General features: G+C 39.7%; 1 protein-coding gene across 4 annotated transcripts in view; it reads right to left on the minus strand.

Moving 5' to 3' along the window:
- Positions 1–20,661, minus strand: part of LOC124784582 (exportin-7) — a 247,235-nt gene that overhangs the window by 203,724 nt on the left and 22,850 nt on the right. For all 4 annotated transcript variants that reach the window (XM_047254115.1, XM_047254113.1, XM_047254114.1 and 1 more), the window contains exon 4: positions 17,741–17,965. In XM_047254115.1, the coding sequence (XP_047110071.1) occupies positions 17,741–17,965 (225 nt within the window). The remainder of the gene's footprint in view (positions 1–17,740; positions 17,966–20,661) is intronic.

Consider the following 20,661-nt stretch of genomic DNA (forward strand, 5'->3'; position numbering starts at 1 on the left):
CTGCCAGTCTTACTCCTGCCTCGGTCTCATTGCTCAGTCTGGTTCCTTCATTTCTTGTTCCCTCCTTGATACTGTTCTTTTTTGGGCAGTCACTTATTCCTTGTTCCAGTACAACTTTTTTATATTTATGTGACATAAAATATTATGTTGTATAAAATACCATATTTGCCCAAGTATAGATTGACATTGATTATAAGATGGCCCCCTTTTTTTCCAAGAGGCTTCTTGAGAATTGGGTATGCAGGTCTCATGGGAAGCGTGCAAGTGCTAAGTCCCTGCAGTCACACTATTCACCTGTGTCCTCTGTCGCTCAGATGGATAGTGTGTTCGCCATGTAAGCAGGAGAACCCGGGTTCGAGTCCCGGTTGGGGGGACACATTTTCAGCTGTCCCTATCGAGGAATATCAACAACACCTGTCAGTAGCTGAGGGTTTCAATTAATTTAATTTATTCTAGAGAAGCTGCATGGTCATCAATGGTATCTGTTCTTTCGAGAACAGTTACTATCTTCATACATAAACGAAAAGAAATAATAATAATTGCACAGCTATGAAATTTGTTGTGATTTCTGTGGGTGTGGTTACACATATTTCGCTTCTGTATCAGGGTGTACAAGCAGACAAGGAAAAAAAATTCCTAGATTTTTCCCAGTTAAAAATACACTTTCTCCCAGTTGAAAATACACTTTCTCCCAGTTGAAAATACACTTCTTCCATGTTAAGTGACAGTGTACTTTCCATCGGAACTGTAAAACTTATCAGTTATTTGAATGGTTATGGTTTTATACACCAGTGTAGAATTTTTTGGCACTTTAGGAAACAAAACTGAGAGGGGGAAAAACATGTTTTGGAAAGACCTTTGATGTACAGTAACATGTATGCTGCATATTTTTGTATTGTGAAAGTTTAAACTCAAATTTCACTAAACACTGCATGTTACTTTCCGAAACATCGATATCGAGATTGCAATGCGCTTTTATAAGACAGTCATAGCTCATGTCACCTGATCTTGCCAGACAATGGCAGCAGATATTCAGAGCATAGGACACGTGATGTAGCCAACCAATAGAAACATCGCTGTTGAGTAGCACAAATACACAAATTGGAAAAGTTAATGGTTTAAATTAATATACATAGAGTTGCTACAAGAAAATCAAAGCTTTCACATATAATAATGGTCTCGAAGATTAATAAGCTGCGAGAGAAGCTAAGGTTTCACATATAATGTTGATCTTTTTTTAACGTGTTACACTTTATGATGCATAACACAAATGTGCCCGTAATATTTTTATTAATGACACAAATGTCTGATGTTCTGGGCTAGAAATTCTTCTAAATGGCTCATCATCAAAGAGTTGATTTTTGAATGAGAGTCAAGCCCTCTGTGATTTAAGAAATTCATCGTACATTCTTGCACATAGTTCATCTTGCGTAAAAGAGAATTTACTTTAAAAGTACCGCTTTCCAAACCACCAATCACAATATTTTCCTGCGACCTGTTAGAAACAGGCTCGTTCCAGCAGCTGCCAAGGAGCACCATATAACAGGTGTCAGTGAGCTTGCGCAGCTACGACAACGTAAGAAGCCCGTACGTTCGCACATGTAAAACACAAAAATATCTTACATTATGTCATAAAAGAAACAAGACATCAGAGAATCCTCCAAGAGCATCGGAATTTTGTGAACCATACTAAAATGCATAATTCAGCTTAAAGTGCACATTTGTAAGTCTAGATTCCCAATGAAGTAGGCCTTGGCATGATATTAAGCTTTTCAGTGTGGTTTTCAGAATGTAAATTTTCTTGGAGAATCAGTACTGTATTATCTCATGTTTGGTTCTTTGTTATGACATAACGCCATACGTGCTAGAAGATGAAAACATGTACTTGAAAATGCAGTGAACAGTTGAAACTAGCCAATAGTGTGGAATTAAACACCTCGTTTCAAAGAAATTGACTGCCTCAGTGGAAAAGACTAAAAAAAGAAGCCAAATTTCTGTAACAAACCGTAATTATGTGAATGTATTTTAATTCACTTGACAGCTCCTGGCCACAGAAATCCGTTCCATTTTTATTTGATGTAAGAGCAGTAAACGAACAGAAAACAGCAAAATCACTAAACGGAAACACTAGTCACATGGAGACTACTCCATCTCTCCACTACAACTCAGATTGCTCTGTGCATCAGCCCCGAATTTACAATACTTCCGAACCACGGCAATAGTAGATAGTGCCCCCCCCCCCCCCCCCCTGCCCTCCCGCGAGCGTTTGAGATGGGACTTTTCATTTTGTAGCACACATCTTTCTGAACAGTCCGATACATAAAATATATATGTTCAAGGAAATGTAAGACATGTTATTTGGTCATAGGTGAGCCAAAGTGCAGTGCCATGCCTCTTCACACAGTATTCTTCTATTGCATGTTACTGTATTTCGTTCTGTGGAATTCAAACGTGTATATTTTGTAATGGATGCCATCAAACTATATTCAGGACAGGGGAAATTAAAATGTCCTGTGGTGCCTCTCCTGTTCCCAGTTGACAATTAATACTGGATGGGATTATTTGTAACCAGGAGAACAAGAACTCTTCAGAAAATTTGCTCTCTTTATTGCCTATTTGCTAATAACTTGCTGTTTTGTGACATAAAATTAAATATAGGATACATAAAACTAGTGAAGACAAGAGACAAGCAAGACAGCTGACAACCACACTTCTGTATCCAGAAGCAGGAGAAGGTACTACTCATACGCGACAACTGCGCCTGTGCAGGAAAATCCAGAATTTCCTCTCCAACCTCAACTCTTTTGGTTCCATCAGATTCACCTGGTCCTACTCCAAATCCCATGCCACTTTCCTTGACGTTGACCTCCATCTGTCCAATGGTGAGCTTCACACATCGGTCCACATCAAACCCACCAACAAGCAACAGTACCTCCATTATGACAGCTGCTACCCATTCCATATCAAATGGTCCCTTCCCTACAGCCTAGGTCTTCGTGGCAAACGAATCTGCTCCAGTCCTGAATCCCTGAACCATTACACCAACAACCTGACAACAGTTTTCGCATCCCGCAACTACCCTCCCGACCTGGTACAGAAGCAAATAACCAAGGCCACTTCCTTATCCCTTCAAACCCAGAACCTCCCACAGAAGAACCCCAAAAGTGCCCCACTTGTGACAGGATACTTTCCGGGACTGGATCAGACTCTGAATGTGGCTCTCCAGCAGGGATACGACTTCCTCAAATCCTGCCCTGAAATGAGATCCATCCTTCATGAAATCCTCCCCACTCCACCAAGAGTGTCTTTCCGCCGTCCACCTAACCCTCGTAACCTCTTGGTTCATCCCTTTGAAATCCCCAAACCACCTTCCCTACCCCCTGGCTCCTACCCTTGTAACTGCCCCCGGTGTAAAACCTGTCCCATGCACCATCCCACCACCACCTACTCCAGTCCTGTAACCCGGAAGGTGTACACGATCAAAGGCAGAGCCATGTGTGAATGACCAGCAACAAACTGTCCATTCGCATGAACAGACACAGGCAGACAGTGTTTGCTGGTAAAGAGGATCACCCTGTGGCTAAACATGCCTTGGTGCACGACCAGCACATCTTGGCACAGTGTTACACCGTCCAGGTTATCTGGATACTTCCCACTAACACCAACCTATCCGAACTCCGGAGATGGGAACTTGCCCTTCAATATATCCTCTCTTCCCATTACCCACCAGGCCTCAACCTCCGCTAATTTCAAGTTGCTGCCGCTAATACCTCACCTGTCATTCAACAACATCTCTGTCTCTGTACTTCTGCCTCGACTGACATCTCTGCCTGAACTCATTGCCTTTACATATGTCTGCTTGTGTCTGTATATGTGCGGATGGATATATATATGTGTGTGTGTGTGTGTGTGTGTGTGTGTGTGTGTGTGTGTGTGTGTGTGCGCGCGCGCGCACGAGTGTATACCTGTCCCTTTTTCCCCCCCTAAGGTAAGTCTTTCCGCTCCCGGGATTGGAATGACTCCTCCTTACCCTCTCCCCTAAAACCCACATCCTTTCGTCTTTCCCTCTCCTTCCCTCTTTCCTGATGAAGCAACCGTTGGTTGCAAAAGCTTGAATTTTGTGTGTATGTTTGTGTGTCTATCAACACGCCAGCGCTTTCGTTTGGTAAGTCACATCATCTTCTGGCCATTAAAATTGCTACTGAACTGTTCTGGAAACACGCATACCTCTAAAAGTGATCATATTTTATGCTGTTGTGATAGAAATTAATGATTTAACTAAAAAGCCATTCAACAAATCTATGTTCTGCCTTTTTCCATAGTAAGTTAAATGACTGAAATTTGTATGTAGAATTATGAGCATTGAGCTAGTAGTGAACTTTTCGAATACATTTTTGTGTAAAATCCATATTTTAAACCACTACAGCCCCATGTGACTTCGAAGTCACATACCAGTTTTGTTGTTATTTTCTGTAAGTGACTGAGAATGGACCTTTGTTAACGACTGTAAGATCCAAGTTTAAATATGGCAGCGCTTTCCTGTTGTTGGCAGGTTATTAATTATCATTTATGTTATCATATCATATCCATTGCGAAGCACATGTTGAAGTGTCTACTGAGCTGTTACTTGACTAATTGTTTTTCCATATTTATTTTGTATCATAAGAAGGGAAAAATATTGCTGGTATTCTGTGAGTATTCTAATTCATACATATCCCAAATAATTGCAATTATTCTCATTTATATTAGCATTTATTTGAATAATAGCTTTGTGACTCTCAAGTTACACGGAACAGTTATAGCACGTAGTAGGTAACCACCATGTAGCTCTTTTACTTGCAATGTTGCAAGCATGAATTATAACATGATATGGGAGAAGAAAGAGCAAACTAAAACACATAAGAAAAATCAATAGCTATATATCTGATGAATCAGTGCTGGCATCACTGAGTGACTGCGAAACAAAAATTCTGACGAGATTGAATATTGCAATGTCTGACAGTGATGATGGACTATGTTCTAATGAAGAGTAAGAACTATTCCAGGCAGTGATCATGAATCATACGGCTATGATACAGAAGCAAACCTTTTGCAACTGGATTGTGATATTTATGAACTTCATTAGGGCAATAAAAATAATGAAGCGTTTACGTGAAAATAAATTTTGTCACTCACTAGGCCATCATGGACAAGTGTTAGTTTAAAGTCCAAAATTCTAATTTCCTAAATTTATCTCAGTTATCAATAAATAACCTATTTTCCAATTTCTATACAGAAAATTAATTTTTTGATCAAATGGAAAAAAATTATGACCAGAGAGGATTCAGTACATTAATACCTATTTAGTGCTGAATTTCATATAGGTTTCACATTCACCTCTTAATGGCTGTCTTGGGTCACTCAAAAGTTATCTTTCTTAAATAAGTGAGGAGTGATTCCACACATGAACTTTAGGGACCCCTTCAACTAACTAGTGATCACGAACTCATTATCTTTTCCAATTGCAAGAATCTCCAAAGCAATGATGTGTGATGGAGTTCAAATATTGTTTCTTTTCACTTACAAAGTTCTGACAATCTCCCAGCATATTTATTAGCTGTCCTCATTGCTGACACGAAGCTTCAAATTTTAGTACGCAATTTCTCAGCTCCTGAGTCAGAAGATGTGATATCTCCAAATGAATTTTTACTTTCCACACAGATATTATGCCACTTTATTTTGCAGTTAATTTACACACCAGCTCATTGTAAAGCAAAACTGCTATGTTGGTTTGACAGACAACAGTTTACTTCTAGTTATATAACGCTAAAAAAGCCCATGAAAATTTCCCACTAAAGTGAATGACAATTGGGATTGTCCAAGCTGGGTCGTTAACAGGTTCCACAATTCGTAACCTCATTCAGCCTGCTATGGCCTTCCCCTATGTGGCTAGCAATCACAAGAACATCACATCAGCTGACTAATGTGATGCTTTCTGAGTAAACATTTGGTTAATGAAATTGAAATAAACAACATGCCTACATAAGGTAATCAATGAATTTATCATGCAGAAGTAATACTTGTGGATACTTCGTATTTTTTCTAGAACTTTATTTTAAATCGATGTAGCAAGCACAACTGAATAAAAATGATAGTGAGCAGGTAAAAATATTTTCCGAAAAGGAATGATCATCAGTGAACCAGTAAATGAGTTTGCCCATCACTGTAGGGCATCATCATTTGCAAGCATAAGGTCATGCATCGTAGTAAGGGGGTCTTCGCCCTACTGACACCAGTTCTTAAGCAGTCCTCCATCAAACAACCGCCCTCCTCATTGTGGCTGGCCCTAGAAGGTGCTCTCAAGGTTCCATACAATCATGTTGTACAAATTTCCATATAAAAATCTTGCATAATTGTTTCAAAGGATCTACTATATGATGGAAATTTTTCCTAGATTTTAGCCTACACTAAGGTACGAGATAGTCCATGGTGAAACTGTGGGTGAACTTCAATGTTCTTGGCCTTCAGTCATTCATAGTCAGGAGTAGCTTTCTGACAAATATTTGGAAGTATGGTGTTGGCAATCCAGTTAAGCTCCTCAATAGGTGTAGGTTTTAAGCAACTTGTAATCACCTTGCAAGCTTTGCTCACAGCGGAGTCTGCTGTTTTGGTATGAGGTGAGTTACACCAAACAGAGGAAGCGTGGTCTGATGCATAATAGCAAGGGGCAAAGAATTGTTAGCTTCCTTGTTTGTGCCTCTTGACCTTCTGAAGATGTTATCATGAGCACTGGGTTTCTCTGTGGCATTGGAGCAGCAGTGTCTGAAGGAGAAGAGTGGTTCAATGTTCCTCCTAAGTAATTTGGAGTAAAGCAATGTTCCAAGGATGGTTCACACCAAGATACATTTTTGAGGCCTCCCTGTCTCTGATATAGAACTCACAGATTAGAGGTGTTTTTTTTTGGGTGGGGGGGGGGGGGGGGGTTGAGCTTTTGGAGGTTATCCTTATAGTATTTACTTCATTCTTTCAGAGCACCATCAAGAGTTAGTTCTATCTCAATTTCACCTATTTCAGTGTTTGTGCAAATGATTGAAAGGAAGACTGTATTACAATCTTTTGAGATGAAAAAAATTCATAGACTGAATTCAGTATTTCTATATTCTCTCTGGAACATTTTGTTTTTGTATCGCTAGGGTCACAGAATCTCTTATGACTTATTTGGATTAGTTACCAAAATTTTACTTTCAGATTGATTGAATGCTTCTCCCCTTGCTTTCATTTTCACTTCATTCAGTTTGTGTTTGTTAATTAGATTTTTGACTTTGTTTAACTATGTGATGATGCTCTCTCAGTTTTGTAGCAATATTCTAACACTGTTAATGAGCTAGAATGTATCTTTAACACCCCTCACAACCTTGCTCATCATATGTTAGTCCAACAAGCACACATCACCAGCTTGACCTCATATTTTAAGATGAAAAATGAACACCTGCAATACATCAGCACCAGCAATGTATCATCATCATCATCATCATCAAAGACTGATTATGCCTTTCAGCGTTCAGTCTGGAGCACAGCCCCCCTTATACAGTTCCTCCATAATCCCCTATTCAGTGCTAACATTGGTGCCTCTTCTGATGTTAAACCTATTACTTCAAAATCATTCTTAACCGAATCCAGGTACCTTCTCCTCGATCTGCCCCGACTCCTCTTACTCTCTACTGCTGAATCCACGAGTCTCTTGGGTAACCTTGCTTCTCCCATGCGTGTAACATGACCCCACCATCTAAACCTGTTCGCCCTGACTGCTACATCTATAGAGTTCATTCCCAGTTTTTCTTTGATTTCCTCATTGTGGACACCCTCCTGCCATTGTTCCCATCTACTAGTACCTGCAATCATCCTAGCTACTTTCATATCCGTAACCTCAACCTTGTTGATAAGGTAACCTGAATCCACCCAGCTTTCGCTCCCATACAACAAAGTTGGTTGAAAGATTGAACGGTGCACAGATAACTTAGTCTTGGTATTGACTTCCTTCTTGCAGAAGAGAGTATATCGTAGCTGAGCGCTCACTGCATTAGCTTTGCTACACCTCGCTTCCAGTTCCTTCACTATGTTGCCATCCTGTGAGAATATGCATCCTAAGTACTTGAAACCGTCCACCTGTTCTAACTTTGTTCCTCCTATTTGGCACTCAATCCGTTTATATTTCTTTCCCACTGACATTACTTTCGTTTTGGAGATGCTAATCTTCATACCATAGTCCTTACATTTCTGATCTAGATCTGAAACATTACTTTGCAAACTTTCAACCGAATCTGCCATCACAACTAAGTCATCCGCATATGCAAGACTGCTTATTTTGTGTTCACATATCTTAATCTCACCCAACCAGTCTAATGTTTTCAACATATGATCCATAAATAATATGAACAACAGTGGAGACAGGTTGCAGCCTTGTCTTACCCCTGAAACTACTCTGAACCATGAACTCAATTTACCGTCAACTCTAACTGCTGCCTGACTATCCATGTAAAGACCTTTAATTGCTTGCAAAAGTTTGCCTCCTATTCCATAATCTTGTAGAACAGACAATAACTTCCTCCTAGGAACCCGGTCATATGCCTTTTCTAGATCTATAAAGCATAGATACAATTCCCTTTTCCACTCATAACACTTCTCCATTATTTGCCGTAAGCTAAGATCTGGTCCTGACAGCCTCTAAGAGCCTAAACCCACACTGATTTTCATCCAATTGGTACTCAATTAATACTCGCACTTTCCTTTCAACAATACCTGAGAAGATTTTACCCACAACGCTGATTAAAGAGATACCTCTGTAGTTGTTACAATCTTTTCTGTTTCCATGTTTACAGATTGGTGTGATTACTGCTTTTGTCCAGTCTGATGGAACCTGTCCCGACTCCCAGGCCATTTCAATTATCCTGGGTAGCCATTTAAGACCTGACATTCCACTGTATTTGATGAGTTCCGACTTAATTTCATCCACCCCAGCCGCTTTATTGCACTGCAATCTATTGACCATTTTTTCCACTTCCTCAAATGTGATCCTATTTCCATCATCATTCCTATCCCATTCTACCTCGAAATCTGAAACATTACTGATCGCATTTTCACCTACATTGAGCAACTCTTCAAAATATTCCCTCCATATGCCCAAGGCATCCACAGGATTCACCAGCAGTTTTCCTGACCTGTCCAAAATACTTGTCATTTCCTTCTTACCTCCCTTTCGAAGACTGCTAATTACACTCCAGAATGGTTTTCCAGCAGCTTGACCCATAGTCTCCAACCTGTTTCCAAAGTCTTCCCACGATTTCTTCTTGGATGCTGCAATTATCTGTTTGGCTTTGTTTCTTTCTTCAACATAACTTTCTCTGTCTACCTGGGTTCTAGTATGTACCCATTTTTGATACGCCTTTTTCCTTTTACAGGCTGCCTTGACTGTATCATTCCACCAAGCTGTTTGCTTCATCCTACTTTTACACACTACTGTTCCAAGACATTCTTTAGCCACTTCTAGTACTGTGTCCCTGTACCTTGTCCATTCCTTTTCCAATGACTGTAATTGACTACACTCAACTAACTGGTACCTTTCTGAGATCGCTGTTATGTACTTGTGCCTGATTCCCTTATCCTGAAGTTTCTCCACTCTTATCCTCCTGCATACGGACCTGACCTCCTGCACTTTCGGCCTCCCAATCCCAATTTCGCTGCAGATTAAATAATGATCAGTGTCATCAAAGAATCCCCTGAATACACGTGTGTCCCTCACAGCCTTCCTGAATTCCTGATCTGTTGTTATATAGTCAATGACAGATCTGGTTCCCCTGCCTTCCCAAGTATACCGGTGAATGTTCTTATGTTTAAAAAAGGAGTTTGTGATTACTAAGCCCATACTGGCACAGAAATCCATGAGTTGTTTCCCGTTCCTGTTGGCCTCCATATCCTCTCCAAATTTACCCATAACCTTTTCATACCCTTCTGTTCGATTTCCAATCCTGGCGTTAAAATCACCCATGAGCAGAACACTGTCCTTGTCCTTTACTCTAACAACTACATCACTGAGTGCCTCATAAAAACTATCCATCTTATCTTGATCTGTCCCTTCACAATGCAAATATACTGACACAATCCTAATTTTCTTCCTAGACACTGTCAAATCTATCCACATCAGTCGTTCATTTACATACCTTATTGCTACTATGCTGGGTTCCATTTCTTTCCTGATGTAAAGCCCTACACCCCATTGTGCTATTCCTGCTTTGACTCCTGACAGGTAGACCTTGTATTCTCCCACTACCTCTTCTTTCTCACCCCTTACCCGAATGTCACTAACAGCTAAAACGTCCAGCCCCATCTTACTTGCAGCCTCTGCCAGCTCTACCATCTTCCCAGAGTAGCCCCCATTGATATTAATAGCTCCCCATCTCATTACCATTTGTTTGCCAAGTCGTATCTTAGGAGTCCCTGGTTTGTCAGTTAGAGGTGGGACTCCGTCACCGCCAAAGGTCCGAGGCATTTTGCTCTGATTGTTGCCAGCATCATACTTAAAGTACCAGGGAAGCAGGTTGCTAGCCTTACTTGCCCCGAGTCCCATTGGGTTTTACCCCTAACGGCTGAGGGACTAACCGGTGGATTTGGTAGTCTTTGCCGTATGAGCACAAAGGTGACCACGACTCAGAATATGTCCGAGATGCCGAGCCTTATTCCAAAGTAACTGGTATCCCGACTGTCAGGACCACTTACTTGGCCACTCATACGTTGCCCGTGGTTCATGAACTAGGACATGACTACAGGAACCCACAGCAATGTATCCCCGAGTGAAAATTTGGGCCATGATTCTGACACTATGCAGTTAAGCCTGAAAGTACAGCTTTTAAACTTTCATCTGCACCAACTGTTTGCCAATTGCCCCATCCCATTGCAGCTGCTTGAGCGATAAGTACTACACAGTGGAGTGAGTGACGTTTGTGAATTACTGTTTTTACATTGGTAACATGCTTCCTTCATTATGTCAAAGTGCGAAGTTTCTAGCCTGTAGCTGTTGCCAGAGACCTCTCAATTTTGAATATTTTTATGTTGCGGTTCGCAAATGTAGTGTAAATGAATGAAACAAATTAACATGGTTGTTAAAGAAGTAACACAGCACTATTTAATTATTAACATCACCGTAAATTTTTTTTATTTTTAAGCTCATACTGTTAAAGTGAAGTACATCTGCAAAATCAAAAATCATTAATTTCATTTCATGGTCATTCTTCAATTGCTTAGGTTTGTTAATTTCGATTTTGAGGAATCTATATAGCTACAAAATATCAATAGGAGAATACTGTTGAAATAATACTGAACATGTGTGTATGAGGTTGACACATTACATACTCGCACATTACTTACTACTCTGGATGTAGAATAATGTGGCCACCTCTTCCTCCTCTTCCCACCCACTCAACATCACATGAATAAGAGTTTTCTGCTTGTCAATCAGCTGTACAGTACTTTGTGCTTGGACTTTAGGCGACTGCAGTGGGGAAACGCAAGTGACACACAACTGGTGCATACAAAAGTTTAGAAGCTGTACTCTTGGGTCACAACTGGGTACTATCAGAATTCTAGCCCAAATTTTTGCTCAAGATCAATTGCTGGGACTGATATTTTGCAACTGTTTTTTTTCTCCTTAACCCTTTAAGTGGGTATGACGGATATATCTGTCCATGCTCTGCTATTGCACAGTGGGTTCGACGGATATATCCTTCCACTGCGTTCTGTGGCTAGTAGCTAGTGGGAATGACGAGTTATCGGCCTGCCATTTATTTATATGTGGTATTAGTTGAGCTTCGTCCACTAGATGGCAGCTCTTGTCATGCAACACAGCGTGTTCTAGGCTAGTTATAACACTGTCCACCCGAACGCGCGTCGAGAAAATGTGTCCTGTGAGGCAGCCGCAAAAGCGCGCCTTTTTGTCTGTGTTTACTGCAGCGTTAGTGAGTGATCTTTTGCAATGGCGAAAAGAAGTCGTGTATCAGATTCGGAGATTGAGAAGCTGCTTTTAGAAAGTGACGATAACTTCAGTGACAGTCTGAAAGTTTTCAAGATACAGATGTTGAGGCTAGTCAAAGTGACTTCGATTCAGAAACATCTGACAACGAGACACTACTGCAGCAGACAGTACCTAGTGAATTTGCGCGTGCTAGTTCAGTTCGTATTCAATATTTGTTCAGTGGTAATAGTGGTACAGTTGCGCCTCTAAAACAAAAATATGAGTTGTTTTATGTGTTTTGTGGATGATGCTTTGTGCACAATGATAGCTGAACAGACGAACTTATATGCAGAACAGTTCATAGCTTCTCATCCCAATTTAGCAGCACACTCCAGGGTTCACAGTTGGCAGAATACTACACGCGACGAGGTAAAAACACTTATTGGAATGTTTGTACTTCAAGGAATTCTTCACAAACCAGACCACAAAATGTACTTTTCAAAGAGGGAATCAGTTGACACACCTTTCTTCAGGAAAGTGATGAGTGAAAAGCAGTTTCATCTTCTATTGAAATTCCTCCACTTTGCTGACAATACCTCATATGATCCACTAGGCACTATCAGCAGAAAACTATTCACAATTCACCCCATTATGGAGCATCTGCGGCATAAATTCAGATCAGTGTACATGCCAGAAAGGAACATCACCGTTGACGAATTGTTGTTGCTCTGGAAAGGACGGCTTGGATGGAAGCAATATATTCCATCAAAGTGTAGCAGATTTGGCATCAAATTGTACGAACTCTGTGAAAGCAGTTCCGGGTATGTATGGGGCTTTCTTGTTTACACTGGAAAGGACACTAATTATGGTAGCCACTATCCAGATGAAAAAATAACCTCTAGATTTGTTTTGGAGCTTGCAGACGATCTACTCAGGAAAGGCCACTGCATTTATCTTGACAACTGGTACACCAGTACAGATTTGGTGGACAAACTAACCAGCAATAACACCGATGTTATCGGCACAATGCGGCAAGGCAGGAAGGGGTTCCCTGACTTTGTAAAAAAGGAAAAACTGAAGAAAGGGGAGTACATAACAGGGTACAAAGGCAAGCAGATGGTAATGAAATGGAAAGACAAAAGAGACGTCGTTATGGTCAGCACCTTCCCTGACGATACATTTATAAATGTAAACTCTAAGAAGGGAATCGTTCAAAAGCCACAAGTTGTCGTTGACTACAACAAGAATATGGGGGACATGGATAGGTGCGATTCTCAGTTACAAAGCTACCAGATGGCCAGAAGCAGGCAGAAAAAATACTATCAGAAGCTTTTCCGCCACTTGTTGGACATTGCATGCTACAATGCATAAAATCTGTACAAGAAGCATGGTAGCGAACAAAGTAGAATGAGCTTCCTGATTAGTCTTGGTGAACAGTTGACCATATCTTCACCACATCAAGGGACATCAGTAGGACGCCCACCTCGAACACCAAAAGCAACACGCCTTACACCCAGGCATTTTCCAGACCTTCTGCCGCCCACAACGAAGAAAAGACCAACAAGGAGGTGTGTGGTGTGTATGAGAAAAGGCATTCGCAAAGAGACTTCATACTGGTGCGCAGAATGCAAAGTTTCCTTGTGTGCAGAATCTTGTTTTAAAATGTTTCACACTGAAAATGGTATGTAATATTGTGAAAATACAGTTTTGTTAACTTCTGCAATATATTTTATTCATCTTCACCCAATATCAATTTAAATTCAACAATAAAAATGCGAAAGAAAATGTGAGAACAGTGCGCAGCACCACCGCGAACGTGTGCGCTGACATATATTACCCACTGTGGAAGAGGCGCGCGCGCGAACTACCCACTTAACAGGTTAACATTTGAGGTGAAGTTGGTACACACACACACACACACACACACACACACACACACACACACACACACACACAGAGCACTCCATTAACCCGTTATTAGGCACATACAAAAATATTATGAAGAAAAACATATTGTGTAACTTAAAGTAAATGTATATTGTCACATGAAAAATTTTACATGGATCTGGACTTGTCTAACACTGATCTACTTTTTTTTCCTGAAATACATTACCCATACAAGGCTCATAGGTACTACAATCTTGTTCCTGTGTCTGAAAAGTGAAATGTCATAAAACAATTCCTCTTTGGCACACAGCACAGAACAGTTCAACATTTTACATTCCCTTTGACCGACACTCTGCCAAGTGGCCAAAACTTGTCATACTGTGCATTGTTCACTGGCACATGAGCTGCAGTCTACTACTTCTGGGCTGTTTGAGCATCCAATGATGGCCTGCCAAGTTTCCTCTTCTCAGAAAACACTTGGAATTGTTTCAGTGAGATTTTGCTGTCATTTGTTTCTCACTGATGTAAGAGCTGTGCATACATGACACAGAAATCTAAAGAGAATCCAAACAGATGAAGATACCATCATTTTGAGTTCAGTGATACTCTGCACAGTTCAGTAAGTGTTAGTGCCGAATCCACTCCCCCATGTACTTATTGTACTGGTGTAAAGCATTGGGGCAAGGCACTTGGGTCTTTTTCTCCTCCTCCATATTCCATCTCTTTATACACTTGTAAGAGGATGAATCCCACAGAAAGCTTCCCAACACAAAATTTTACTGTCTGTCCATGTGCAGTTATGACCACAGAATTATTGCCCTTCCAGTAGGCAAAACAGCCAAACCACTGCTTCAGGAGCTTTTTGTTACCATCTGAAGAGCAATTTTCCTATCTCTCCCCCCCCCCCCCCCAAATTTGCATGTTGAATTTACATTCAACTGTTTCATATAAATTATTAGATCCAGCGTACAGAAAAAAATTGTCAAAATGTACTTTACATGGCCACCACATCAGTAAGAGAAAATCTGTCTGCTTCCATCTCCAATATCCCGAAAATGAGTATTCTGTGCAGGCTATCACCTAACTAAGGGGTTTACTGAAAATTTATGGAAAACTGAAATTTCTGTCACATTCAAAATTATTGTCCACCCATGTATTTCAGGCCGGAGGCGGATAGCATCAGTTAGCATTGCTGACAGAGCATGCTTCAAGACTATGCCAGATGCGACCACCAAGAATTGTGGAAAGAATGTCACATGTGGTTCTGAGGTACACAAGCAGTATGAGAGTTTGAGAGGATGCTCACACTCAGCCTCGGGAGCAACAGCACACACATCTTCTGCAATCTCCTTTCCTATTTTTTGGACTTCTATCCACCACAGCTCAGCCACGATGGCTCCTCCAAGCAGTTGGTGGCATCCCTACGCGCAATTTTCCTGTATTCAGTCCCTGATAATGTATGACATGCTTACCTACTGAACCTTGGTTTTCACTTAAAATGTCTATGTACGTCCATCTTTCCTAGTATTCTGGCAATCATCCCAATTCGGCCTTCCGTTCATTGTGCTATGTATAAAAGTACCACAAACACACGTATTCACAAAGTTCAATATAGGAACAAGTACAATTATTGAATATTAAACACACAGCTACTGATGACTGTGTGACACAGTGAAACATTTTACACATACCATCATCCCTCAAACTCTGAAAACAGATTTTTTCGAGTATTTTTGAGAAGTGAACTGTACAGCTTTATGAAATTTACATCTAAATGCTGACCTTCAATACCTCTTAGTTGAAAGAAAATTGAGTCTTCTCTAACTATTTGTTTGAAGTAATTTTCAGATACGACAACCAGATACATTACGTGATCAAAAGTATCCAGAACCCCCAAAAAACAAATGTTTTTCAAATCAGGTGCATTGTGCTGCCACCTACTGCCAGGTACTCCTTATCAGCAACCCCAGTAGTCATTAGACATCATGAGAGAGCAGAATGGGGCGCTCCATGGAACTCACAGACTTCGAACGTGGTCAGGTGATTGGGTGTCACTTGTGTCACATGTCTGTACGCAACATTTGAACACTCCTAGACATCCCTAGGTCCACTGCTTCCAATGTGATAGTGAAGTGAAACGTGAAGGGACACGTACAGCAGAAAAGCGTACAGACTGAATTCTGTCTGTTGACTAACAGAGACTGCCGAAAATTGAAGAGGATCGTAATGTGTAATAGGCGGACATCTATCCAGACCATGACACAGGAATTCCAAACTACATCAGGGTCCACTACAAGTACTATGACAGTTAGGTGGGAGGTGAGAAAACTTGGATTTCATGGTCAAGTGACAGCTCAAAAGCCACACATCACATCGGTAAATGCCAAACAATGCCTCGCTTGGTGTAAGGAGCGTAAATATTGGACAATTGAACATTGTAAAAAACATTGTGTGAAGTGACGTATCATGGTACACATGATTCGATGACAGCGCGTGGGTACAGTGAATGCCTGGTGAACATCGTCTGCCAGTGTGTGTAGTGCCAACAGTGAAATTCGGAGGAAGTGGTGTTATGGTGTGGTCGTGTTTTTCACGGAGGGGGCTTGCATCCTTTGTTGCTTTGCGCGGCACTGCCACAGCACAGGCCTACATTGATGCTTTAAGCACCTTCTTGCTTCCCACTATTGAAGAGCAATTTGGGGATAGTGATTGCATCTTTCAACACAATCGAGCACCTGTTCATAAGGCTTGGCCTTTGGCAGGATGGTTACACGACAATAACATCCCTGTAATGGACTGGCCTGCACGGAGGCCTGGCCTGAATCCTGTAGAACACCTTTGGGATATTTTGGAACACCGACTTTGTGCCAGGCCTCAACAACCGACATCGATATCTCTCCTCAGTGCAGCATTCCGTGAAGAATGAGTTGCTATTCCCCAAGAAACCTTACAGTACTTCATTGAACAAATGCCTGCAAGAGTGGAAGCTGTGGCTATGCGAGGGCCAACACCATACTGAATTCCAGCATTACCGATGGAGGGTGCCACGAACTTTTAAGTCATTTTCAGCCAGATGTCCAGATACTTTTGATCATGTAGTGTATATGTAATCAGAAAAATATGAAAGAAAAACTGCGCTGTTTATGACTGACAGGGTACAAAAATGACTGTCAGAACTGCTAAATGGAAACAGTAAAAAGTAATACAAAACAATTCTTTGAGAAAAATTTCACACAGAATACTAATATTCAGTGTTTTTGTTTTTTATATGGTGGCATGCAGAATAACAAGTGAAACTAGAAAAGTCTCTTGTCTATTTGTAGCTTGTCTAGGTAAAACACAATGATTGTTGAAAGTTCTAATTCTGTTGTTAGTATTCTTACTTTAATATCAATTTCCAATAAACACATATTTAACAGATGTGCACAAAATGCTTAGTGAAAAATAAGCCTGTACTAAACATTAAACTTTAGATGTCAAACAATGGAGAATCCACAACAGAATAATGACAATATTATTATTACTACTCACTATATAGAGGAGATGATGAGACACACACAGGCACAACAAAAAGACTGCTATACATTGGAGTTCATGGCCAAGTAGAACGAACGAACGAGTGGCGCGCGCGCCCATACACACACACACACAAACACACACACACACACACACACACACACACACAAATTAATTGCATCTTCGCAACATAACAAAAATAGTGTTAAATGTTTGGTCGCCAAATACACTTTTCTAAACTGTCTCACCACACAATCAGTTCAAACAAAAATGCAAGTTTACTATTAAGAATATCTCAGTTTTTGTCTGCACTCATAAAAAGTAATAATTAAATAAACAGTATTGGAGACATACCTGTGCTTCATCATTGAAGTTCAGATTTTTACAGTTTTCTCTGGCCGTGCCCAATAAAGAACACGACAATCTAAATATTTCAAACAACTGTGTGTCTCGGAAAGACGATGCAATCTTCCGATGTTTCGTTAGAGAGCGATTTGCATCTACATCAGAAATCTGATTCATCTCACATGTTAGCTGCGATAAGAGCTGCACGCCAATCATACAATGCTCCACACTACCCTTTAAATAAATACAAGACGTTAAATTATTTCAGACAATTCATTTATGATGCTGACACTTATTATATCCATGAAACTGTACAACTGACAACAGCTGAATTATGCATAAAAAGAGCTAGAAAATCACTCCTATAAAATTAAATAAAATGAACAGAAAGAGCAAACTGTTGATTAGATGTTCTAGATACAGACAGAGAAAGTTATATTGCTTTAATTGCAAGATTAAATAATTTGATTTAATACAACAGGAGGTGAGGTGGTAAGCACTGCTTTGAACATAATTTTTCACATATTGTGAGATAAATCTGGTTGGTTACTGCTTTACCAGACCCATCAATGCAACTGTTAATGTCCCCATTTGGCATACAATCAAATGAGCTTGTCAATAATTATTGGAAAAGTGTCAGAAATGGAGCCTACACATTGCCATATGCAATTTCCTTAGTCCATATTAGTGTAACACACAAGTAACACCAACTCTGTATATATTAAGGGAAGCTTGTTTCAATATTAGAATCTGAAAAACAAATAATCAGGCACACACACAGATTTTTTGAAATATTAAGCTGGTGTAACAAAGGTATCTCAGCGTTAAGTCCTCTTAAAATGAAAAATGTCTGAAATGAAAATTTAAAATGTTATTGTCACATACAAAGGAAATACATAACAATCCATACTGAAAAAAATCAATAAAAAACATTGTATTGCAATTTATGTTAGTATATGTATTTTAGCAACATCACCCATAAATTTCCTTCCAAGAGAAAATTTAAACAGCTCGTGATTTATTTTAGCCATTTTCTTGTAGAATGTATAATGTCATACATATTACAATAATTCTTCTGCAGGTACAATGAAATTTCTTTAAAGCTTTCAACAAGTACAATAGTGTTTGGCTAAATGATTGCAATTTCATTAGAAAGATAAAATTCTGCTGCCATAATATATTTATGACACCACTTCATTTAAATTCTCTCTCACTCCCCCCCCCCCCCCCCCCCTTTCAGGCAGGGCAGAGTAGTGACTGAAAATGAGATTTAATTTCACTCAAAAGACACTGCATTTATTTTCACACAACACTAAAAATGATTAAAGGTAACTACCTCTCTTTTCACTAAAGCAACCATATCAGCTGTTTCAAATGAATACAAAGGCAAAGAGCCAATTATTTCTGTTGTCATCTTTCATATTACACTGCACACTGTGTTTCGATGCTCATTTCTGTCAAGAGACCTGAAGCTGCGTCAATAACAGTCTTGAATAATTTTATGACAGTTTCCAAGTCTACTGCTGCATTTTCTATTGCATTGTGCGCTAGCACTATGTTTAGAAAGTACATTGATACGAAGATGGTTATAAAAATGTGAGGAAGCATGAAAACATAAGAAACAACCAAAAATACCATACAGAAATTTCAACTATATCAAAATAGCTGAAAAAATTATACCACATTTTTTGCTGCTGAAACAGTGTAAAATAAATGCATGATGGATTTTTTTATGAAGGTGCGATAAAATATGATACTGGCTTATATTGCACAGCTTCACTCCAATATTGCTCAAAAATTTGAACTATACAATAGCTTTTTGCTAAACGACAAGATACACTTTCATTCACAAAGCTGGAGAGGTCTTTAGTACAAGAATACAACTGGTCACAATGAACAAAAGCACACACATAAATTAATGCAGTTATTGACTTGTCTAAAAGCACAATGACTGAACTTGTAATTATAAACAGAGGAAAAATGACTGCAGACTGGCCAGTTTAAAGAAAGAAACGGATGGAGGGAGGGATGGAGAGAGGGAGGAAGGGGGGGGGGGGGGGAAGGAGGGAGGAGGGAGAGAGAGGAGGGGGGAGTACGAAAAAGTAAAGGACATTCATACCTCATTTGCTCTGATAATCCAAATGGCACTTCTTGTTTGTTACTGAAGAATGAGCTACCAATCACAAAAGCTGAGCAAATCTTATATTTTGCATTACTACAACTATTACACTGAAAATTGTCTCATTTATAGGACAGCTCTTAATTTTGCTGTATTTACTGCAACAGTCCCTAACTGTACTTCATTTAGTTCTAGGTGGGTTTTTTTTCTTTTTCTTTTTCGAGAAAATCCTGGTATTATTGTCTTTGTTGTAACTGCCTCAGTTGTGAAATTACTGTTTATGTATTATTTCCATTACACATGATTTACTTCAACAATCAGTCTTTCTTCTGGCCTGTAAACTTTGAAATAAAAATAATCATACTGGTTTCAAAAACTGGGATGCATTTAACACTTAAATAAGTTACTCCTGCACTATGACCTGCCTTTCTGTGTGTAAAATGATGCAAAGAGCAACAGCAAACTTGGATACTTGCACACACAATAGGTAACTGTATAAGCCACTGAATGAAAAGGTGAAAAATAAAAAAACTCATGAAATTTTTAACTACTGCAGTTTATTTCTCGTATGAATTACAAAATACACATATAATAAATAAAACAAATACTCAGTTACAAACTTTTTATACAAAAATTTGCTTTCTGCGATGACCATTTGATTACAAGCTTTACACATGCAGTACTGTAGGCCCTGCTCTGAGGCTGCCGGAAAAATAAGAAATCACTTATTTTCATTATAGGCTTCTTAAATCTTCCTTGCATCACAAATATAATGCAGTAAAACACAATTCACCAGAACAATTACAAGGAT

Source organism: Schistocerca piceifrons, chromosome 1 (genome assembly GCF_021461385.2).
Source record: "Schistocerca piceifrons isolate TAMUIC-IGC-003096 chromosome 1, iqSchPice1.1, whole genome shotgun sequence".
In the NCBI taxonomy this organism is placed as follows: domain Eukaryota; kingdom Metazoa; phylum Arthropoda; class Insecta; order Orthoptera; family Acrididae; genus Schistocerca; species Schistocerca piceifrons.